The sequence below is a fragment of the Sinohyriopsis cumingii genome, chromosome 2, assembly GCF_028554795.1.
Source record: "Sinohyriopsis cumingii isolate HCF-2022 chromosome 2, ASM2855479v2, whole genome shotgun sequence".
NCBI classification, from domain to species: Eukaryota; Metazoa; Mollusca; class Bivalvia; order Unionida; family Unionidae; genus Sinohyriopsis; species Sinohyriopsis cumingii.
The window spans coordinates 20,063,212-20,089,185 of NC_142962.1; the positions used below are offsets into that span (position 1 = coordinate 20,063,212).

The 25,974-nt window shown below is 37.6% G+C and overlaps 1 protein-coding gene across 1 annotated transcript in view; it reads left to right on the plus strand.

Moving 5' to 3' along the window:
• The window catches only part of LOC149804425 (isthmin-like), a 51,997-nt gene that overhangs the window by 15,643 nt on the left and 10,380 nt on the right, over positions 1 to 25,974 (plus strand). Inside the window, exon 3 of the mRNA XM_089932642.1 lies at positions 24,901 to 25,456. Within this exon, the coding sequence (XP_089788768.1) occupies positions 24,901 to 25,456 (556 nt within the window). The remainder of the gene's footprint in view (positions 1 to 24,900; positions 25,457 to 25,974) is intronic.

Below are 25,974 nucleotides of genomic sequence, written 5' to 3' on the forward strand. Positions count from 1 at the left end.
TGAATTACACAGCGCTGGTTGAAAATTCGATGTCCAGTGTAGAGTTTTTAGGTTGTATTTTTTTAATTTCACGGCGGTTGTTGAATTTATAATGTCATATGTCGATAGTTTTAATTTAACATGTTGAATCACATTGATTGTGTTGAACATTCCATTTTGTATGTTCAGTTTTTAGATTGTATCTGTTGAATTGCACAGCGGTGGTTGGACATTTTATTGTACTTGTTAGAATTGCTATTTTTTTTATCATGAAATGATGTGTTGGTGTTAAAAGCAACATTACACAATGTCCACTTTAACAAATCAAAATAATATCGAGTATTAAGATGCATCATTCGTGTATTAAATTATGAGGCGCCATTACATTTCATGCATTTACAGTTTGAAAGTCACCATTCACAGGTCGATAACTACTATGAATTTCTTCGCACGCGGTCGCTCTCGTAAACGGACAGCGTTATTTTGAAACAAAGAGGTTGCTTCTCGTTGCTGTGAAATTCAAAAGATGAATCTAAATACTCGCCATATGAAGTGGAACCTTCATCACAAACAATTACATTCAAAGTGTGAATTAGGGATTCTCGACATATGATATTGAAATTTCAACCACCGCTTTGTAAATCAAAATATACACTGTAAAACGTCGTCATAGGAAATGGAACTTTTAACCAAACCGTATAATTCAATATATACAATCTAAAATCTCGATCATGAAAATGAAATTTTAAAGACATGCAATTTGATCCAACACGTAAAATTTGATTTCTCGACATACGACATCGAAATTTCAACTGCATCTTTCTCATTGGACCAGCTTTTGTCCGCTACGGTGCCTGATAGGTTTCAACGATTTTTACACATAACTGGGCAAATTTCTACTTTAGATGCATGGGTACACATTGAGTGACACTTAGAATGTTGAGTACGGTCCAAAAAAGAGAAAGAAAAAAAGGAAAGAAAAAAAGAAGAAGAAAAAAACAACAAAAAAAAGAGAGGCCATTACACAATTATCAAATTCACTTGTTGAAACTTTAAATATCTCGCAAATATTTGAGGAAGATGAAGGACGCTAAATCCAGGTAACAATTTTCAGGGGGTAGTTCACCATTCAAAAAATATGTTCATCTCGACATGATGCAAGCACAACACTGTACCTTCCTTTCTACTGGACACGTGACATGATGGATGTACAACATTGTACATTCCCTAATTATGGACACGTGACATGATGCAAGTAAAACATTGTACATTCCCTCCTACCGGACATGTGAAATGACAAAGTAAAACATTGCACAGTCCCTCTTACTGGACACATTACATGTTGCAAGTAAAACGTTGTTTCCCTCCTACCGGAAACATGACATGCAACTGAACTGCTTTATTAAGGAAACATATTTTTAGATCGATTCAAACATTGAGATAATTTCAACAATGATATTGTTTACACGTAGTTCATAAATAAAAATATTATAAAAATAAAAGCAATTACTTGAGAATTTTGCTGCGTTATTGCTATTTTCTGGCAACAAAATATTTATTTCAACAATAAACATAAACGTTAAGTGCATCGAAAGGTAACAAGCAGTTTGTCTTTACAAATGTAATAAACATTTCTTGTCTCCAAACTGTAAAGTCTCAAAAATATGAAATTGAAAAATGACATTTCTTTACTTCTATGAAGATGATGACGCATAAGAAAATAATGAAAAATAAAACTGGGTTTTCATAGTTTGAAACCATTTGCACGTATATAACTGTGACCATGGGCGCCCGCAGCATAGGTCAAGGGGGTCGTGACCCCCTCCCCCTCGGGAAATCATACTGCATATATATAATCAAGCAAATGAAGCTGAAAATGTCACAATATTCTTTTCAAAACGCTTAGTAAATATTAGCTTTAGTTTCAGACTGCTTACGCACGGAACTACGCAGCTCTCCTGGCTGTGACTGACTCCCCCTCCCCCCCCCCGCAAAAAATCCTGCGGGCGCCCATGACCTTGACAGAACAGTCACACACATACCACCCATGTGCTGCTTCATTTACACATATTTCGGTGGACAGGAAACTGTTCCTTTACTTCTTCCTCTTCTATAGTTTTGACGTATTTTAAATATTACATCGTTGTAATCGAACACATTTTCGTGTATAGTTAAATCTAGGCAAGCTGGTGAAATGAACAACATAAATATGTAAAGGCGGATTCCGCATTACCACACTTGCCATACGGCTTATCCATTGAGCCGATAACATTTCGTGTCAAAAGGTTAATCCTAGCCTTGGATGATGCAAAATCTGTTTCTACACACCTAATGATACTGTTGAAGAACGAAGGAGGGAACTTTTAATCTCTTATACGCGTTCAAATGATATAGGGTCCTGTAATTAAGAACGTTGATGCCCCTGCATTCTAATCAATAAACCACCCGGGTGATTGAGATGAGCCCTATCTACATGCCACACTTAGCCACTTTGACTCTGAAAGTTACCACACGCTCCGATTTGCCATCATTTTCCTTAAATAAGAAATTCCTGACTTGTTGCTGTTCTTTGTATTATGCATATCTCCACACACACACACACACACACACACACACACAAATATAAAAAAAAATAAATAACGGACAATCCGGTGCAACAAGCCAAACTCCCTGCCCCAACAATTTTATCCCGGGGCATAATCTGAGCTAGGCTAACTTTTCTCCATGGGGTTTATCTAGCCTAGACTCTGTTATACTCCCAACATCTCCCACCCTAGTTACATGTGAATACATATAAAGCGGCTAAAAGTAGCAAGAAAGTAATATTCTACCTGTTTATCTTTAACACATCCCAACATAATCCATACAGATATCAACATAGAAAATTATTTCCGGCATACAAGTACACTTGAAAAATAGGATATGATTTGACCGAGATCAACACACTTCACGTTCATGAATATTTAAAACTACTGAACACTGCTAACTATGCTAATGTGATTGTAACGATATTCCCTGTACGCAAAAGTGGGGTGGTTAATTAGATTTGGATGTCGTTATCTAGAGGATGACCTCCCTCGATTTTATTGCCTGGTGTGAGTAGATAGATAGATTGAACGTCAACAGAGAACTGAACATAACTGTTGAGAAGAAATAATACAATACTAGCACCCTTTAGACAAGAAAAAAACAACAACAATTTAATGAAAACATAAACTAAGAGTGTCAGCTTCAATTCAAACAAATCTACGTTTACAGAATTTCAATAGCAGTCTTATATTATTGATTCATTTCATCTTGATAACGAGAGTGGTGAAACGAGCACAATGTCCATGCCTGATTTGCATCACCTAGCGTCACTTTCTGTCTTTGTCTCCTTGTACCCCACATCTTCCCACTTTCACGTGTATACGTTTGATCTCTCTTGATCCTTCGATTCTAACCTCTTGATGTTTTAGACGGACTTCGTCTTTCGGACTGTCCCAGACTGTTCCAGAGAGCTGTTTTTTTTTCCCCAAGAAAATGTGCGTCCTAGTACTAAAGCATATCTTTGCCTACAAGACAGCCACCTGGTCCCCTTACTTGTCTTAACAAGGAAAAACTACCTTTTAGTTTTCCCCGGAGTCAAACGAGTCACGCTCCTCTTGCAGGAAACATCTCGGACTGAGGAAATTCGCCCAAAGTCGTTACTTTAAATTCAACATTTCTTCCAGGGTGTACGCCTTAAGTTAAACTGACCAATCGTGCTCAGCCGTTCCTTCTTTTTCCCCCAAGATAATTCTTTCTTCTGTCAGATTTTGACAGCCTAGAATCTGTGAACTATGACACATACCAGCTTCCGTTTGTTAGATGACTATTCGATATGGCGTTCCCATTAAGCGGATATGGTCGGCATTTTAATGTTTACTTTCCCAGGACAGCTTTGCGATGCCCGGGTCATATCTAAATTAGCAGTAGATGCTGGCCTCCCCCTCCCCCAGAAATGTACCAACTGACATGTGAAAAAGGTCCAAGTGACTCTTCTTATAAAATCTTGCTGGCTTAACTGTAATAAAATTTTAATGTAGAGTGTATGCAGTTTTAATGTTCAATGCTTACTCAAAACTCGACACATTTCATAGCCCCACCCCCTTAAGAGTAAAATTGGGGATTTTGCTCTTCGAATTTTGAAGTTGCATTTCAAATTATTGTTTACATGTCCTGAAGTGACCCCTTCACTTCAGAGTCAATTAATCTACTCAGACAATCTGCTCCTACATTGACACTTCCCTTAATGTATCGTATTTAAACTTGATATTGCTGGAGAAATAACGACCACCTCACTACACGTCCATTTTTTAAAATTTAGCTTTGGCCAAATAAGCAAATGGTTGGTGATCAGTTTCCAGAATATACTTTCGTCCACACAAATAGCGCTGAAATTTAGACATCCCAATGATAATCGCTTTGCATTCTCTTTCAGTAACAGAATAATTACGCTCTGCTGAAGACAAATTTCTTCTACCATAAGCAACCGGGAATAATTTCCCATCATTTTCATGTAGTAATACTGCACCAAGACCCCGGTCAAAAGCGTCAGTACGTAAGACAAAGCCCTTTGTCACGTCCTGAAGTCTCACTACGGCGTTTGACGTCAACCTATCCTTTAACGTCTGAAATGCTTGCTCACAAGTGTCTGTTGAAATAAACTTTGTCGGATCCTTCTTCCTTGTCAAGCCAGTCAAGGACTAGCAATAGCGCTCCAGTTTGCAGCATACTTGCGCTAACACCCTGCAAGTCCTAAAAAAAGATTGCACTTCTGTCTTTGTAGCTGTACGTGCGGCGTTCCGAAGTTGGTCGACTTAAGCACTATCTGGGGTTAATGTATCTTCACTGAGTGTGTGTCCTAGATACGCCAGTCTCCGAAATCCTATGTGACATTTATAGGAAAAGTTTTGAAAAATATTTGGCGTTGGTTACTCCAGCAAATATGGACTCGGAATCCGGTAACATTTCGACCTGAAATTCTGTGATCCTGTTTAATTTCCGATAGTCAACACAAAAGCGGTGATCACAATCTTTCTTCTGGACCAAAACAACCGGTGAACTATATGCGGATTCGGCTGGTTCAATTACCTCTAAGTCAAGTATAGTTCTAATTTCGTCGCGTACAGTTTCTGACTTCGCATGAGACAGTGGATAGGGTTTTAGTTTCACAGGCGTTTCATGCAGCAACTTCAAACTGAACTCCTCCAAGTCCGTCATGCCTGACCTTTCTGTCAAGACACTTGAGTAGTCTTGGAGTATCCCCTCCCCCTCATCAAATTGTTGTGACGTTAACGTTACGTCAAGGACAACGTTGACGTATGTTTCAACCCTTGTCAAAGGACAATTAGGAAGCACTTCCGCCACTCCTCAGTTGTCGTCGGGTTCTTCAGTCACAACTGTAGCAACCACGAACTCAGTGGGTCTTTCCCTTTCACGATAACGTTTAAGAAGGTTAACGTCGTACAACTTCTCTTTATCTCCCACCTTGATACGGTATTTCTGTCACCCATCTTTTCCGTTACAACGAACGGTCCCCTCCAGGACACATGGAGCTTGTTGTGCTTTAACGGTAACAACAACAGCACCTTGTCACCCACTTCAAACTTTCGTTCCTTCGCCCTCTTGTCGTAGTTCTTGGCTTGACGTCCCCGTGCATCACATAGATTCTTCTGGGCCAAGTTGCAAACTTCCTCCAGCTTGTTACGAAGATCAACAACATACTGATACGTCGTTCGTACTTCATCTGATGCCTTTTCATCCGTCCACAACTGTTTCAATACAGCCATGGGTCCTCTCACTGTCCTCCCATAAACTAGTTTGAAAGGTGAAAATCCTAGACTAACTTAGGGTACTTCGCGGTACGCGAAAAGTATCGCGGGAAGGTATCGATTCCAGTACTTGGGCCTACCCTCGCACAACTTCTTAAGGGCTTCCTTCAAAGTCCCATTGAAACGCTCTGCTAGACCATTGCACTGCTGGTGATACGGGGTAGTAGTCAGTTGCCTAATGGAGAGTAACCGGTTCACTTCTTCCATCACCTGGCTAACAAACTGCGTCCCTTGGTCAGTCAATATCTCTTCAGTAACTCCAACTCTGGACCAAACCCCTAACAAAGCCTCAACCACTGTAACTGAATCAATGTTTTTAACGCAACGGCCTCCGGGTATCGGGTAGCTTAATCAACAATCGTTAACACATGACGATTACCACTTTCTGACACAAGCTTTATCAGACCTATCAAGTCCATCGCCACCCTCGAGAAAGGTTCATCAGTCAGAGAGGTGGTTCCTAATGGCACTGGGCGATGTGAGGTCTTAGGTGCCACCCGCTAACACGTGTCACACAACATACAAAACCTCCTTACATCCCCATACACACCTGGCCAGTAGAATTCCCTCACTAACCTATCTCCCGTCTTTGCCATGCCCATGTGGCTACCAATTAGACTCTTATGTGCTAGCCTAAGCACTTTTCTCACAGATCGAGGTACAATCACTTGCTTATACCTCTCGGATCCTTTCCGGACGTATCGACACAAGATACCCCGTTTCAGCGCGAACTCTACCGCACCGTCTGGCAAGTTCCACACGGACCCCTCCTTTGCATACCCGCGTATCCTGTTAAGGGTAGAATCTTACTTTTGAAGTCTCCTCAACTCACCAGGTAGCAAATTGTCTATGGGCGAAGTCGAGGGTTTAGCGGATTCGACCCTGACCTTCGCTTTATATACCTCGTCTCTACGTACTCCACGTATACAGTTGTACACGTCATATAATTAGGCTGTGACAACACATACCTACATCATAAAATTACGTCGTGCGACAACCCTGACTAACACGCTGCTTGAATTCGTCCTTCAAAATACAGCGAATCAAGGTCGATGTAGATAACTTGGAGAGACCCTTTAGTCCTATTAGTAAATTGGACTTCCACTTTCTCACCTGCATAATCAGCAGATTTGACAAATTTTCTATCCACAAAGGCTGGATAACTACAGTCGGTGTCATACAGCACGGTAGCCTTCTCTCCATTTATCATAGCTGTTGCTGTATTCGACCATTCTACTGGTTTACACTTTCTACCAGGCCTGATGTCACTGCATTTCTCGTGGGACAATATTTCCTGCAGTCTTTGAGAATATGGCCAGGTTTGTTGCAGCCGTAGCATACAACTTCAGCTTTCTTACTATGGGTACCATCATCTACCCCTTGGGACTTCCCTGAGCCACGAAACTGATCATGGCTGGGATTATCAGCCCCTAGCTTTCCACCATTTTGCCCATTCCGTCTATGGGGTGCCACAGCTTTAGACCTTCTAACGTCAGTGACGCTGGGTCGATTCCTGACACCTCAGGTGGTTGGACCAGTGTGTGCACTCTCATATCGTTCAGCCATCACACTGATATCTTCCAAAGTCGCGAAATCACGATCCGCTAATAATACGACCAGGTCTTTCCGATATGTGCTAAGGACATGTTCTTTTAAGATGTCTTCCCGTATTCCTTCATAAGTGAGCGCGGTGCCTGTCATTTTAATCCATTTATCGAAAAGCACGCGAACGCGAGTATGAAATTGCGCTTGTGTCTCCGTTGTTCGCTTAGACAATTGTCTGAAAAGTTTACGAAAACTTTCACCCGACAACTCGTAATGCCTTAACATAGCTTTCTTGAGAGCGTCGACGTAGTCATCTACTTCAGCGGATGCCATATTATGGTAGACTGTGGCGTGTCGAGTTGTTATGCCGACTCTGTGGTAGGTGGGTTATGGTTGGGGTTGGGTGTTCCTAATATACTATTTAAATTATTATAGACGTCCCACCAGGCTCGTTTTTGGTTGGAAGGTAAATTAGTGAAATATGTAAATCCCCGAGCCCCCAGTCAGCAATGGCGACGGTTAAATGATTGAATATACAAAAAAAAAAAAATGAATTGCAACGAACAACAATTTAATGACAATTCAATAATCAACTGATTAAAATTTCCAAAGTACTCTATTTCCGCTCGACCTTGTGATAGCCTATTGCATTATTTGATTTGTAGTGTGAGATAGCATTCCACCTGTCCTTGTATTTAACTCATTGGTGTATTCTTCTCTCCTATTCCTACAATTCCTCTCCTTTTTCTCTCGACTTCCTCCAAATTCCTTCTCCTCCTCGACTTCTCTATATTCTTCCTCCTTCTCCAATTTCTCCTCCTCGACTCCTTTTCCTCCTCCTCCTCGACTCTCTTCACCGTCTAGACTTGTCGACTCCGACTGTTATGCTAGTCTCACTTTCGTCTCCCCTCTTAGCGACTCGGGACTTAACTGAACCGGAAGTTCTGTCCCCAAAAACTTCCTGTGAAAACACAAGGACGGTACAATATTTTCCTAAGCCCTCTCATCTCACACTATACCCAGTCTATCATCAGACAACGGCCATTAAATTTTTTCGGTCACACATTCATTCACAGCGACATACTCATACGTCCTTTTATGGTAAAACAACGTCGTAATAAAATCACGGTATCAATTACTCCTCATACATACATCAATAAATTGCGTCACATCAGAATATATTCTTAATCCCATTATACTATACAATATCACAATAATCAAAAGCATTTCTTTACATTACAACTCATACAAAGTACACAAATATTCAAATACCCATAATCTGATATATCCATATATCCATATTAACTAATCTTACACAATTCAACCATTTTCCAAATTCACAATTTAAGCATGTGTAAAATCTAATATATCACATGACTAAATGCACTAGTTTACTACGAAGTAATCTAATAGTGAATTACACAATGTATTCTGCCCACAAGCTAACAATCTACACAATTCTGTATATAATACTCAAATACGCCTGTAAATGAACACTACAAAGGTAATTCCATGTACTAAACGATCCTAGTAAATATGCATACATACTACAAAAAATTACAATTACAATGCCGTAATATTCTGCAAAAATCAAGCAAATAACCTACTTACCTTTACGACGCTTTGTCTTTCCTTAGAATCTCCTACGTTTTACCGCCAAATTACGAGTGACTTTCTCGAAGTAGTCCTATTTGCTCAGCAAACTTCCCAGGATAACTAAATTTTCACTTGCTAGTTAGAAGTTATAATTCGGATCGAAATTGTTATCAAACCCTCTATTTCAATTCCGAGTGGATGTCGCGGTAACCTGATCCAATCAACTTTAGCGGAAAATGGCCTTCTCGCTGTCTGTCCACGTGGTGACGGATTTAGAACACGCCCCCTTCCTCGCGGTTCCTCTGATCTTAGGACAAAGTTGTAACACCTAGGCGGGACGTTACGCTATCTAACACCTGTGCCGATTCAGGATGCTGGATCTTCTCTCTGGTCACGGTAACCTTGCGTAAGAGATTAACTCTAGCCTGGAGCAATATTTAGACAGCAACCATGGCTTGTACTAATACCTTGGTTTATACACGACTTACGAACTGGGATGAGCAAACGTGAGATAGATATCCTTGGCAGCTCCTTGCAAAAATGCAGAGATATTGATGGCCCACTGGTCTTTGGTTATATGATGGATTTAAAGCTAACTTTTCAAACTGAGTTAAAAAGTTATCGATGATTTCGTCCCTGTCGTTAAACATCGGCATTGCTATCTGAAAGATACGTCTATCCTCTGATCTTTTGCTTGTGGGCCCTGAATATTCATGAAGTTCTTCGCCCACCCACCCCACCCCTTAGATTCCGTTTCGGTTCTTAGTCTCTCCATGCCTAACGCATGTTCTCTCTCCCTGGCTCTTTGGCTTGCAATCTGGCTAACTCGATTTCCCTTTCCTTTTCCCGTTCTTATCTGATTGCTTTTCCACGGCTTGTCTGATTCTTTCCTTTTCATCGGCTTGTCTGATTCTTTCCTTCTCTGCCGCCTGCTGTTCTCTGTATTCACTGACACACCGCTCTACAAATTCCGCTAAGTGAGTCCCTTCATAACATAATTCGTTTTTACCAATAGATTTAAACTCATTGACTAACTGCCTATCAGTTGCCATTCTAGTCGACTCGACGGTGTCACCAACCAATTTACTTAGTGTAAGTATTTACTAACTTCTTACTGCCTTACGGGGAACAGCTTCCTTTAGAATACTTACCCGTATTCTGTTCCATTAAAGTCTTACACTATGAACCTATTGAAATCACTCTAAAGCAACCTAACAGCGTTTGGCAATACAAAAATCTGAATTCCTCTCCAAATTCAGCTTAATCGTACCAACAATATGCAATTACCCCCTTTAGACTTCCTTAATTATCTCTTCTCGCAAAAGTAACTAAAAGCAAGATTTCTTTCTGAATTTCCTGAATTCAGACAACGACCACCCTATCAAGCAGTTCAGATACGGAATTTTAATTTTTTACAATGTCATAACATACATTAAAGAAAATATCAAACACAATGGCATATTGACTCAATTCACTCTCGTAATTCCTTGCTTAAATAATAAACAAATTTATCACTGCTATGGTACTCTACTTCCTATTCAATATCTGTTCAGCCTTTGCCACTCAACCTGTTCAAAAGATCCCGGACTATTCCCCTACTTTGTAACGATATTCCCTGTACGCAAAAGAAGGGTGGTTAATTAGATTTGGCTGTTGTTATCTAGAAGATGACCTTCCTCGATTTTATTGCCTAGTGTGAGTGGATAGATTGAACATCAACAGAGAACTGAGCATAACCATTGAGAAGAAATAATACAATACGAGACCCCTTTAGACAAGAAAGAAAAAAGAAAAAGAAGAAAAACAACAATTTAATTAAAACATAAACTAATAGCGTCAGCTTCAATTCAAATAAATTTACGTTTACAGAATTTCAATAGCAGTGTTCTATTATTGATTCATTTCATCGTGATAACGAGAGTGGTGAAACGAGCACAATGTCCACGCCTGATTTGCATCACCTAACATCGCTTCCCGTCTTCGTCGCTATGTATCTCACGTCTTCCCACCTTCATGTGTATACGTTTGATTTTTATTGATCCTTCTATTCTAACCGCTTGATCTCTTAGCCGGACTTAACGTCTTTCAGACTCTCCCAGACTGTTCCAGATAGCTGTTTCCCTTAATGCTGTTCTTTCCAAGAAAATGTGCATCCTAGCACTAAAGCCTGTCTTTGCCTACAAGACAGCCACGCCCTAGCACTAAAACCTGACTTTCCCTACAAGACAGGCACAGTGATGCTAACTATGCTAATGTGGTTGGACACATGCCACAAATACAGAACCACGTCACTTTTGTGTATTGTGGATACTTTCTCTCTGTAGACATGCAAAAGTTTAGTATACGATTATAGAACGGATCATCCATATACAATGCTAATATATGTACACATTGCCCCTCTGTTAAATGCAGTTAAATGTAGAGACTCATTTGCTTCGTGGATTCCATTCTCTTCAGGTGGCTTTCCAGAACACCTTGCTGAATTAAGTCATTACTATGACTAAAGCCAATTCTTGATATAAAACACAATTTAAAAAGCCATATTTCTTGGAGAGGAACAGCAATTAATAATGGAAGAAGCTATACTCATCCAGATACAAATAAGAAACCAATAGGCTTAGTGTTATAAAAAAAATACGTTATACCATTTACAAGCGGCAAAAAAGGCGGGGTATAATCTGGCCAGGGGAAAAGAGTCTTGGATACCCTATAATATACACGGAGATATAAATTAGCCTACCCCAGACACCTACCCATGATATATTCTATCTGGGCCGGTTATAACTTTATATAGTTGGTTTATGAGTTGTTCTGGGCTATTTTTTCACCGGCAGTCTATTGTTTTGAAAGTACAATTATACGGTTTTAGATTTTATTTTTGTTATAAAAATCTTGCTGTAAACAATTCATAAACAAACGTTTTTTTTCTCTTTAATTTAATTGATTGAGCCACGCAAACTACTTTACTGGTAGTTGCGAACTCGATAAAACGGCAATTTTCTACGTGCAGATGTTGACAGGTTTACGCAGTCTAGTCCGTCTCATTCTGTTATTTCTTCATGTCTTCTTCCTATATTTATTTACAAACGTCCCTCGGGGGTAAAGATGAAGAACAAATGTAGTCCATGCATGTTTTTATTCGAAGTAATATTTTGTACTGGCAGTCATTTTGCAGTCAATCCAGATTATTATTATTTTTTTGCTATTATTTTTTCATTACGCCCAAACGATGAGAGTTACGATAAGAGTGTTGAGAATATCGTGTTCTCTGGCTCTGCATGGGTTTCTTATAATTCTCTTTTTTGTACAAATATTTCAATATTCAGTTTAGGAATGATGCATTCGCAACGAATTGATAGTTTCAACTTAAAGAGATATTCTATTCTTGGTTCTTGAAGATGAAACAGATTTGTGTTTACCATGAAGAAAAGCTGGAGATAATAACAATGGTACATCGTTCTGTTTGATGTTCCGTATTATTTTTTAAATGACCGTATACCAGTAGCAAGAATAGTTTGTGACATTGACCTGTAGCTTAAACTGCCGACTCATTTTTATACCAGCATGCTTCCCTGTAGAAAATTCAGACACCAGCCGATAAGGCTGAATTACATACAGTAAGCCGTTTCTCTCAAATTCGCGACCACACACGCGAACACCGCTTTACAATGATGCAGCTTAGTGCCTGAAGTATGAACAGGTTGCTACCCAGAATGCTTGGTTTTTCTTGCATACATCTGTTGTTGTCTACAAAGGCAATGCTGCTCTTTTGTATTAATTGCTTACCGTATATAAACCCCTATAAGACGAGTCCAACTGCAAACTGCACATACCTTTATCTGCCGGCGCATAATGCGCCGGCAGATCTGGGTCAGTGCAGTTTGTTAGGAGTAATCAGTAGAACAAAGCAACATAGACCCTGATCTGCAGGTGCAGTATGATATGACATGGTTTCGGATAAATGGTGTATTTGTTTTGTATATTGCCGCACATCAAGTTTGATAATCTTTGCTGATTACTCTTTTACCAAGAGAATGTTTCTCAATCGCGAATGGCCAAAATGTGTCTTCATAGAAACATCTTTATCTGCTCTTTGTTCGAAAAACAGTTCCACAGTTTCCATTAATCCGTCCCTTCAGCTCTGGAATCTTGATCTTTAATACTTTGTTTCAGATAGAAACAAGTTGCTTTGAAGACCGCAAACGATGCGTCAAATTTATCCCTAAATAGGCGTGTTCTACTTTGATGCCAATTAACTTTTGGAATCTATATATCTCATTTTGTGACATTTTAATAGAACTTGAATTTTTTTTAACAATATTGTTATATTCAGTCTGATTGCAGGCATCATTCTTATAGGAAATACGTTTCACGATTTTGGACTTGTGATTGTTTTAATTCAAGTGGGTCGTGATATATTATTATTATTATTATTATTATTATTATTATTATTATTATTATTATTTGCACAATACGATAAGATTTGTTTTCTTTTTATAGCTCTACTGGTCGTCTGTCCTTTGCACAAGCTAATGGTCATAAAATGCTTCGAGAATCGCCATTTTGAAAATCTTTGTGATGACTTCTTCTCCTGAAATGAACGGTTATATCAACATCGGGTTCTAACTAAATTATTTCCTATAATGTATAGTTGGATCTAAATCTGACTGGTTCCAATCTAACATCTAATATGGCCGCTACAACAACCATCTTGAAAATCTTGTTATTGATACTCCTCCTGAATGGATGATCATGTCAACATGGAGTTTTCGCTAAAAGACTTCGTATGACGTCTAGTTGGTCGCAATCTTTTTTGTGGCTGATCTGACATCCAATATGGCCGAAATGGCAGCCATCTAAAAAATATTGTTATCTCGTTATCGTTATTCCTGCTTAAAATATTGACATATCAACACAAAGACGTCTTATGATGTCTAGTTGGTACCCAGGTGTACTTTCGATCTAGAAACTTACGCTCCTCTTTTCATTGTTCATTTTCATTGTTCCTACTGTTAAAACAAAGTCATACAGACAACGTTATTTTGCGTAAAGGGGCCATAGCTACGTGGAACGAATTGCACATGTATCTTAGATACAAGGACACTGCAGTCTCATTTAAGAATGCTCTTAAAACTCGTATATTTCCACTACAAGAACAGACTTAAAGACTTAATAATGTTTACTTCCTTAACTATTGTCAGAATGTTTTTCTTCGTAATTTCATGGTGTTTGTTTATGTAATCTTGTTGTTATATATGTTTTTATATGTTATCTACTATTGTATCGCACGTAGACCTTCTCAAGATTAGGTGTTGTACTAAGTCCAAATTGTTATTATTATTATTATTATTAAAATGGAGTCGATCTGACTTCCAATATGGCTGTCATAGTGGTTAGCTTGAAAATCTTGTTTTTACTGCTTCTCCTGAATGAATAGTCATATCAGCATAACCTTTTCATTAAAAGTCTTCTAATAATGTGCTATTGATCCTAAACTACAATGGTGCCAATCTGATTTCCAATATGTGGCTAACTTGAAAATCTTGTGTTTACTGCTCATCTTAAATGGAAAGTCATTTTCACATGGAGTTTTAATCTGAAAGAGATTATATGGTGTCTGCTTGGTCCAAAGTGTAAAAGACTAGAAATCAATATGAAACTATGGTGGCTATTTTGAAAATATTGTTATATCAATTCCACCCAAAGAAAAGCAAACTAACATGGGGTTTTCTTGATGAAAATGGTACCAGTACATCTAATATGGTTGCCATGACGACTGTCGTGAAAATTGTGTCGCCTGAATGAACGAGCATTATGATATGGGGTTATGACCAACAGCCTTCTAATGATGTATACTTTCTCCTATATAAGAATAATGCCAATCTGACATCCAAAATGTCCACCACGGCAGCTAATTTAAAATTCTTATTATCGATGTACAATAACACTCATCATTAAAAGGAAGAAATTAACTTATCTTTAATTCCAGGGAACTTGTTTTCGCACAGTAAAGTCTCAGGCCCTTCCAAGAAGTCTGCTTCTTTCCATGAAGTGACCAAGTGATTATTGGAAAGAGTTCTTTTGCTTTAATAAATGTTTTATGATTCTAGGGGCATTAGCTGCAATTTGTTTATAATTGTATCATTCAGCTAGTGATAAAAAGCTATTAACCTTTATAATTATTAGAAAAAATAAAGGCAACGTTTTATAAGAAATCAGAGGACGAAAATTCTTTCAAAATTATATGTGCGTCTTACATGTTACTTGTTTGCCCCTCTCCATTTTACGGGGACACATTCTGCGTCCGCACAATACAAACATCTGTCGTTGTCCCAAATAACTACGAGTGATGGATATACCTGAAAATAAGCACAATTTGAAACAACGAAGAGTGAAATAGAAGCAAGACAAAAAGGTTGAAACTACAGCAACAGTTATTCAGATATCAAAACTCTCTATCATTATTATAGTCGATGACTTTAGAGTACCACAGTTTATTATTTTAGAAACACACAATCATATGGCATACAATCATATAGCCCAAATGATAGCGAATTCCTTTTCCTTGCTTTATCAGGACTGAAGAACATTGAAATTCGAGTAAATCGCATGGAAACAGAATTCTTTGCTAGAACATCAAATACTTTATTATGAATATAAAGACACGTATCAACGAAACAATCATGAAATACAACACAGGACATATCAGTGAGCCTTTGGATCCTAATACAATTAAATTTACGATAAATGATCAGCTTTTAGGAAGACACTAAAATTCATAATGAGGTAATTACAAAATATACAGTCAGTACATGAGGAAGAATTGGTTTTTGTTATAAAAAGATGAAGAACTAGACTTAAATGTAGATAACAACACGCTTGAGTCCCTCAACGCTACAAAATCAGGATTGGAGTAAATTTTGAAAAAAGGATAGATGGAAGAATGAAACGTTCAAAAGTTAAGAGATCAAACATACATACATACATACATACATACGCACGCACGCACACGCACACACGCACGCACGTACCCCCCACCCCCCACACACATACATACATACATACATACATACATACATACATACATACATACATACATACATACATACATACATACATACATGCATACATACATACATACATATATAGCAAGGTTAATAGGTGACAATGGCAATATCATTTAAAATAACTTTAATTGAAACTATAATCTTACTTTTATTGAAGAACACTAACTTTTCTTCAACCTCGAAAATCAGTTCATAAATAGACCAATGAGAAGAATGAGATGCCTTCTCCTATCAGGAATGTGTCACTGATTTAAAATGTAAGAAGAGAAAATCCTCCAGATGATCCAGACTGTATTCACGACAGTTCTACAATTAGCTGTTTGAAAGAGCTGCACTTTTATCTCTTACACACTTTTTGTTTTTGCCTACAGTCTAGAAAATGATCAGTACCTCAAAAACAAGACGTAACGATAAGGATACTAAAACGATGTTGTAAATTTATACTATAAAATTGTTTCTGCTGCTCTTGTAAACAAAATCAAACCAATTTTACAGATGTCATAACTGATACTCAGGTAGTCTTTTATTTGTATTTGTATTTTAAATTTGTTACACAGATATATAGGATAACACACGGGATTAACATATTATCTAATAACAAATATGGATGAAGAAAATATTCCAAGCATGTTAATTCATTAAAAATTTTGTTTAAAAAGCATTTAATAATCTGAAATGGAAATTTTGTAAAAAAAAGTTTCCCAGTTTCCATTTTTGGGGATTCATTTATTAAATGGATATATATTCTGGAAACCATAATATTTAGCTGTGTTCCAAATGATGAACATTGATCTTCCTTAAAAATCTTAAAAGAACAGCCTTTGTCGCTGTATTGCATTGAATGGTCTTTACTATACAACCGGATACGTCAGTATTCTAATGACATAACACTTTCGTTACACGGCATTGAGTGGTCTTTACTATACAACCTTATTCGTCAGTATTCTAATGACATAACACTTTCGTTACACAGCATTGAATGGTCTTTGCTATACAACCTTATTCGTCAGTATTCTAATGACATAACACTTTCGTTACACGGCATTGAATGGTCTTTGCTATACAACCTGATACGTTTTCATTATGATCAGGCTCGAAACTTAACTGTAAGAAAACAGTAGTTATATTGTTGGAGTAGTTTATAGGTCATGGAATCGATTTTGTCCACGGCGCAAATAAATCTGTTATCGTGTATTTATTTTCAAAGTTTTTTTCCTTTCGAAGTTTGTACTAATGAGTACAGTTACTGTAATTAAGTCATCGATAGTACGAATTCAAGTTTATCACGGTTATTCCAAATACATGTACTGGTGATATCTGTTTCTAAGATATACAAAAATCGCTACATCATTTCTTATGGAGTATTGGGAAATAAAGGATATCAGGAGAACAGAACGAATATATTCAAGAGATAAGGGTGGTTTAAACGTTCCACATGTCCAAACGTTTTTAAAAGGTGTTATTCACATGTAGGATGCCTTGGACATGCAAATATTGGAAGGTATCTCAACCAGTTTTCAGTAAGACAAAATTGTGGGAAGTTGTAGACCATAAGCTTGTGTCACTGTAAGAAAAAAAGATAGAAGAAAAGAAGATACGAAGAGCGAGAGAGAGAGAGAGATTTGTTCCAAGATTGTGTGATCGGCCTCTATCTTCGTTTTCTTCGTTAATGCTAATAACTATTGCACAAAAATAATCTTCTTTTCTTAATTCTAATTAAATTACTTATATATATATATATATATATATATATATATATATATATATATATATATATATATATATATATATATATATATATATATATATATATATATATATATATAGCTTAAAATGTACGAGAATAAGAGAATAAGTAAATGTTTACAAGAATCATTTGCATAACATTGACAGAGCAGCTGATGTATATTTTTAGGTACAGCTGTTATATTGAAAATACAACTAATATATCTTTAATTACAGATAATGTGCGCTAAAATACAGCGGTATCATAGAGAGTACAGCTAATGTATATTTAAATACCGCTAATGATTTTAAGCCGTTACAACTGTTACAGTTTGTTTTTCAAGGTCTCTAACATATTACATGAACGTGCACTCTCTCCACTGTTAGTACTTGCCATGCTTCTGGTATATTGAAAAAATAGTTTGTGGTTGTTTTTTGTAAAAAAAATATTTATTCTACGTCTTCGTTCACTGGTATAGCAAGCGCCCATGCATCCAGCGCAAGGGCCCGGTGTAACTGGGCAAAATTAACATCAGACACATTTTTTATTCGGAGGGGGCTCAGAGTAAAGCTTTGCGGGGGGTGGAAATTAGGACGATAAATCAACCCCGCACCTCTAATGTTACTGACTTTAAAATAGATACATAAGTACGCAACCTAAATATTTGTCAGACTTGTTTTTACTTCTGGGATCGAACAATAATCGCCACTTTTCTTACGTCATATATCGTCTTATCGTAATTCAACAGAAATTAAGGCTAATATAGGCGCAGCTTATAATACGACCCTATTTACTATAAAGTAATGTCTTCCCCTAGCACTAGCTGCATTCCTAAATGAAACGATGACAACTAGACTTCTGGGTATATAGTAGTACTCCCTACTGTGTGTAATAAATAACTAACTGGACGATGTGTCGGTCGGCAGGGGCTCAAAAACCTAATACCATTGACTCTCGGTTGATAGACCTCACGTCCTAGTTACACAAATGAATTAATGGATTTCGCGTCTTTTCTTAGCTACATTACTTGCTAACTGGCACTTCATTGGCATAAGATTTCCACACAATAACAAAAAAGCCCTAGCCTGCATGATTCAAATCGTTTAAGATAGATAAATTTACACATTCTCAGCATGAAATTGTTTTCACAAACAAACGAGTAAATTTGAACATGGAAATATTGTATGTCATTCTTCGAATAAACGAATCATATAACATTGAAAACAAATGAATGCAAACAATTAACTTCAGAAATCAAGGAAATTAAAGTATGAATTTAAAACGAATGAAAAAATTAATTACAGACTTATATTATATGCGATTGAGACAAATCTTGTTCTTTCAGGGACTCTTCTTTTCAAAGAAGTTGAATCTCTCTTTTCCGAGACTCGCTTACTTTCCACCGAAGTCGAATCTCTCTTTCCTTGTCCCTCAACTACCACAGAACAGTCCCTAGGACAATTTATAAGGAGAAATACGTATTTTTTCCCGGAGCCAACTTTTTGCCTTACGGTAGAAACTTAGATTGACTAATTTCGCGAGGGAAATTAATTAAAACATTGAATTTGTCTGCGAAACACTCCCTCATTTAGCTTAGCTAGTAGGATTAACTTTGTCTAACCGCCAAAAATCTAACACGCCCATCGAAGTTGGGAATTATTCTCTCTATACCGCCTATGCTAATAACTGGTCTGGAAAAACTCGTTTTATGACAATTATTTCAAATGACACAAATCGTCACTGGATTGTCTCCACGTTTTCGTTTTCCACTGCTTAACCTCAGGTTAATATATCTGTCTGACCATTATCCAAACGGATTCTAATTTTAAAAAAAATCAGTCTTGCTCGCGGGCCAAGTCTATACGTCAGTGTTAATTGTTACGTGTCACGCTGACCGCGAAAGAGTGACTTCAGTTATCGTGCATTAATAGTTTCTTAAAACTTCACTGTTACACTGACTCTTTAATGTTTATATCAATGATATTTGTTACTTAATTAAACATGGCTCTTTTTATAAATGTGCTGATAAAAACTTTATCATTTTTCTCATCGGAATTTGACACTCAAATGGACACACTTAAAATAGAGTTCAGCACTCTGAATGACTAGTTCAGTGCGAACAAAATGAAAGCGAACATTGAACAGTTTCAAGCCCTGGCTGTGGCTAAAAAGACAGTCAGTGAGAACTTAACAAAAGAAATTGTTCAATTGCTAGGGACTGCAATTCGATTCTTCAAAAGCATTGGTCAAAAGTTAACTAGACTCAGCTGACAATTTTACGTACATTAATTCTTAAGTTCGACTCCTATCCCTTAGTCTGTCATTTCAGCGCTGCTATTCTTTTTATTCCATTGTTTGCTATTTCACATCTATAGACCAGTCGATGAACATATTACAACTTCTATCTTTTACATCTAATCCGATTTAAACTTTCTTATACCTCAACTCTACTGCCCCCAGTCTAAATCACCCTGCATTATCATCTCAAATCACGCCCACACTAGCTTTATAATTAGTTTGGATCTAGAGCACCATGATCACTAAAATGTTCGTAATTAGCTCGTGTCTAGGGTAGCATGACACTCAGAGATTTGTTTATGGTGATTTCACAAGCAGTTAACATAAAGTCTTACTTAGGGTAAAAATGCAAACCCCGAAGGCTTTGGACTTTGGAAATACCTCCAGAGACTTTTGAAATTAGAAGTGTGCCTCAAATGTTTCGATCATTTTATATGTTTTGTAAACACAGTAGAGAGCAATATAACTTTAATTCATTTAGATTATTTATTCTATCCTGGAATGGTAAAGACTGTAAATTTATTATCTGTAAATAATTACCCTGCCCGTCATGATGACAGCTAATTTTTTGTTAGCGTTTGTCTTATATCTGTCCTTATTTTATGCACGAATCAAGTACCCTGCTGTTAACTCTTTTTTTTTTAGAAGTCCTAATGTTTTGGTTCTCTGTATTTAATTTAAATTTTAATTATCACCAATAATGTTATTTTGTTCACATTAAGACCTAAATTGTGTTTTTTAATTTATCCAGATTAATTCACTTTTACTCACCGACTTAAAGTGTTTTCGTTGCTCATTGCTCAAGCCATGCGTTTTGTATTATCTCCAATTTGCATTTATGTTTTACGATTTGCTGATATGTCCTTCAAATCATGTTTGTTGTTGTAATGCCTAATTTATTTAATGTAATGTCGGATAAAAGCTCATTAGAGCTTATGTTGAATTGTTGTTTTACCTTGCCTTATTACATATTCTAAGATTTGAGATGTCCCAAGAATTAAAACCTCAACAATCCGTGGTAAATTGTTTTAGATATGCAGCTGCCATTCTGTCCTTGTCTTATGTACCATCAAATGCCATATTGTCCTTGTCTTATGTACTATACAATGCCATATTGTCCTTGTCATATGTACCATCAAATGCCATATTGTCCTTGTCTTATGTAATATACAATGCCATATTGTCCTTGTCTTATGTACCATCAAATGCCATATTGTCCTTGTCTTATGTACCATCAAATGCCATATTGTCCTTGTCTTATTAATATACAATGCCATATTGTCCATGTCTTATGTACCATTAAATGCCATATTGTCCTTGTCTTATGTAATATACAATGCCATATTGTCCTTGTCTTATGTAATATACAATGCCATATTGTCCTTGTCTTATGTAATATACAATGCCATATTGTCCTTGTCTTATGTACCATCAAATGCCATATTGTCCTTGTCTTATGTACCATCAAATGCCATATTGTCCTTGTCTTATGTAATATACAATGCCATATTGTCCTTGTCTTATGTAATATACAATGCCATATTGTCCTTGTCTTATGTACCATCAAATGCCATATTGTCCTTGTCTTATGTACCATCAAATGCCATATTGTCCTTGTCTTATGTACCATCAAATGCCATATTGTCCTTGTCTTATGTAATATACAATGCCATATTGTCCTTGTCTTATGTAATATACAATGCCATATTGTCCTTGTCATATGTGCCTTAAAATGCCTCATGTCCTTGACTTTGTACCATTAAATGCCCCACTGTCCTTATCTTATGTATGGTTAATTGCGTCACTCTCTTTGTCTATGTGCCATCAAATGCAATACAGTCTTTGTCTTATGTGCCATAAAATGCCCTATTGTCCTTGTCTTATGTACCTAAAAATGCCCCACTGTCCTTGTCTTATGCACCTAAAAATGCCCCACTGTCCTTGTCTTATGTACCATGAAATGCCCCACTGTCTTTGTCTTATGTACCATAAAATGCCCCACTGTCTTTGTCTTAAGTTCCATAAAATGCCCCACTGTCCTTGTCTTTTGTACCATAAAATGCCTCCACTGTCCTTGACTTAAGTACCATAAAATGCCCTACTGTCCTTGTCTTTTGTACCATAAAATGCCTCCACTGTCCTTGTCTTTTGTACCATAAAATACCCCACTGTCCTTGACTTAAGTACCATAAAATGCCCCACTGTCCTTGACTTAAGTACCATGAAATGCCCCACTGTCCTTGACTTAAGTACCATAAAATGCCCCACTGTCTTTGTCTTATGTACCATAAAATGCCTCCACTGTCCTTGTCTTTTGTACCATAAAATACCCCACTGTCCTTGACTTAAGTACCATAAAATGCCCCACTGTCTTTGTCTTTTGTACCATAAAATGCCTCCACTGTCCTTGTCTTTTGTACCTAAAAATGCCCCACTGTCCTTGACTTAAGTACCATAAAATGCCCCACTGTCTTTGTCTTATGTACCATAAAATGCCCCACTGTCTTTGTCGTAAGTACCATAAAATGCCCCACTGTCCTTGTCTTTTGTACCATAAAATGCCCCACTGTCCTTGTCTTAAGTATCATAAAATGCCCCACTGTCCTTGTCTTATGTACCATAACATACCCCACTTTCCTTAGCTTATATACCATAAAATGCCCCACTGTCCTTGTCTTTTTTTTACCATAAAATGCCCCTCTTTCCTTGTCTTAAGTACCATAAAATGCTCCACTGTCCTTGTCTTTTTTTTACCATAAAATGCCCCACTTTCCTTTTCTTAAGTACCATAAAATGCCCCACTGTCCTTGACTTAAGTACCATAAAATGTCCCACTGTCCTTGACTTAAATACCATAAAATGCCCACTGTCCTTGACTTAAGTACCATAAAATGCCTCCACTGTCCTTGTCTTTTGTACCATAAAATGCCCCACTGTCCTTGTCTTAAGTACCATAAAATGCCCCACTGTCCTTGTCTTATGTACCGTAAAATGCCCCCACTGTCCTTGTTTTTTGTATCATAAAATGCCCCACTGTCCTTGTCTTAAGTACCATAAAATGCCCCACTGTCCTTGTCTTAAGTACCATAAAATGCCCCACTGTCCTTGTCTTATGTACCGTAAAATGCCCCCACTGTCCTTGTTTTATGTTCCTAAAAATGCCCCACTGTCCTTGTCCTATGTATCATAAAATGCCCCCACTGTCCTTGTCTTTTGTACCATAAAATACCCCACTGTCCTTGTCTTAAGTATCATAAAATGCCCCACTGTCCTTGTCTTATGTACCATAACATGCCCCACTTTCCTTAGCTTATATACCATAAAATGCCCCACTGTCCTTGTCTTTTTTTACCATAAAATGCCCCTCTTTCCTTGTCTTAAGTACCATAAAATGCTCCACTGTCCTTGTCTTTTTTTTACCATAAAATGCCCCACTTTCCTTTTCTTAAGTACCATAAAATGCCCCACTGTCCTTGACTTAAGTACCATAAAATGCCCCACTGTCCTTGACTTAAGTACCATAAAATGCCCCACTGTCCTTGACTTAATTACCATAAAATGCCTCCACTGTCCTTGTCTTTTGTACCATAAAATGCCCCACTGTCCTTGACTTAAGTACCATAAAATGCCCCACTGTCCTTGTCTTATGTACCGTAAAATGCCCCCACTGTCCTTGTTTTTTGTATCATAAAATGCCCCACTGTCCTTGTCTTAAGTACCATAAAATGCCCCACTGTCCTTGTCTTAAGTACCATAAAATGCCCCACTGTCCTTGTCTTATGTACCGTAAAATGCCCCCACTGTCCTTGTTTTATGTTCCTAAAAATGCCCCACTGTCCTTGTCTTATGTATCATAAAATGCCCCCACTGTCCTTGTCTTTTGTACCATAAAATGCCTCAATGTGTTTGTCTTTTGTACCATAAAATGTCCCACTGTACTTGTCTTCTGTACTCTAAAATGCCACAGTTTCCTTGTCTTTTGTACCATAAAAGGCCCCACTGTCCTTGTCTTTTGTACCATAAAATGCCCCCACTGTCCTTGTCTTTTGTACCATAAAATGTCCCACTGTACTTGTTTTATGTACTGTAAAATGCCACAGTTTCCTTGTCTTTTGTACCAACAAATGCCCTACAGTCTTTGTCTTATGTACCATCAAATGCCCCACTACCCTAGTCTTATGCACCATAAAATGCCCTATTGTCCTTGCCTTATGTACCATAAAATGCCTCACTGTCCTTGTCTTCTTACCGTCAAATGCCCCACTGACCTTGTCTTTTGTACTATCAAATGTACCGCTGTCCTTGTTTTAAATACCACCAAATTCCCAACAGTCGTTATATATAAAGAGAGAGTGTGTGTGTGGTGATCTGGATATTTAACGTAGCTTTAACAATTTTTCAGTCATATCGCTACGATGTCTGCAGTGTGGCAGTTTATAGTGGCGTCTAGCAATGGAGCATCATGCCGCAGACATGTAGCATGATGCCCCACCCAGTCACATCTTCCTGACACCAGGCCGACCAGTCATAACACTAACCTCTTAATGCTGTGCGCCAAGCGAGGCAGCTGTTAGTACCATTTTTGTAAGTCGTTGGTATGATTCGGCCGGGGGTCGAACCCACGACCTCCCGCATCCGAGGCGGACGCTCTAACCACTAGGCCACCGGAGTGGTTGAGAGAGAGAGAGAGAGAGAGAGAGAACATGCACTTTCAGATCTTTTTCTTGTGTCAAGTATTCGCTGTTATATCTTCCTTTCATCATCATCATCATCATCATCATCTCCTTTTCATGTGCTTCAAAGTATTGATAGCAACTTCTTTCTTCAAACTCAGATTGAATCCATGAATACAACATACACGTGGACTCCACAGTACGACATAGAACCAACATTCCCAGAGCCAACTAAGGAGACAAATGTCATTCTTCCCTCACACAGACAAAAGAACAAAAAAAGGCGGAAAAAGCAAAGAACAAGAAAAAAGAACCGTCAAAATTCCAAAGAAGACCATGCATCAGGGCATGGTGTCTTTAAGGTAAATAGTGATGAAGATATTGACATATATTCTCAGTGCAAGGACTGTAAAATTCGGAAGAGAAAGGGAAGGAATCAGTATATATTTGAGCCAGGTGTAAATAACATCAGTCTTTCAACACTAAGAAAGATATTTGAAACTGTAGCCGACAATGCACTTTCTGGGGGAGGTACGTGGAACAGCCTCTACAGCGAAGGCTCCCAGAATTCCAAGCGTCATCATGGTCACCATAAAACGAACGATCTCCCCGGAAAAGATGGGAAGAACAAATTATCGGGAGGTCCTGGTAACACTGATGTTCAAAAGAGAAGACCATGGGTGAATGAAGAATCGGAAAAAAATATATACTCAAATGGTAAAGCTATATTTCTGTCTGTGACTCTGTCTCTCCCATTCATACAAGCAGGCATAGAAATAATTGTGTCATATCTGTATAACATTTTCCTTAGGACATTTTCCTTAGGATACATGATCAAACAATTCACATCTTCAAAGTAGCAGGTTCTCTATTTTAACATTCAAAGTTGAATATATATAACATTGATTCAGTGGAACACGTTATTATTTGTGATTTTTGCTTTCAAAAGGATTTTATTTTCGTGTCGTAAATTTGTAACATTTGTCTCTCAAGGTTTTACTGAGTCTCAGTTAAGAATATAGTTTACCGACATCTACAATGACAACTATAATGAAATCTATATTGTCATCTAAACTGACAATTATAGTGAAATCTATATTGTCATCTACATTGACAACACTAGTGAAATCTGTATTGTCATCTATATTGACAACTATAGTGAGATCTATATTGTCATCTATGTTGACAACTATAGTGAGATCTATATTGTCATCTATGTTGACAACTATAGTGAG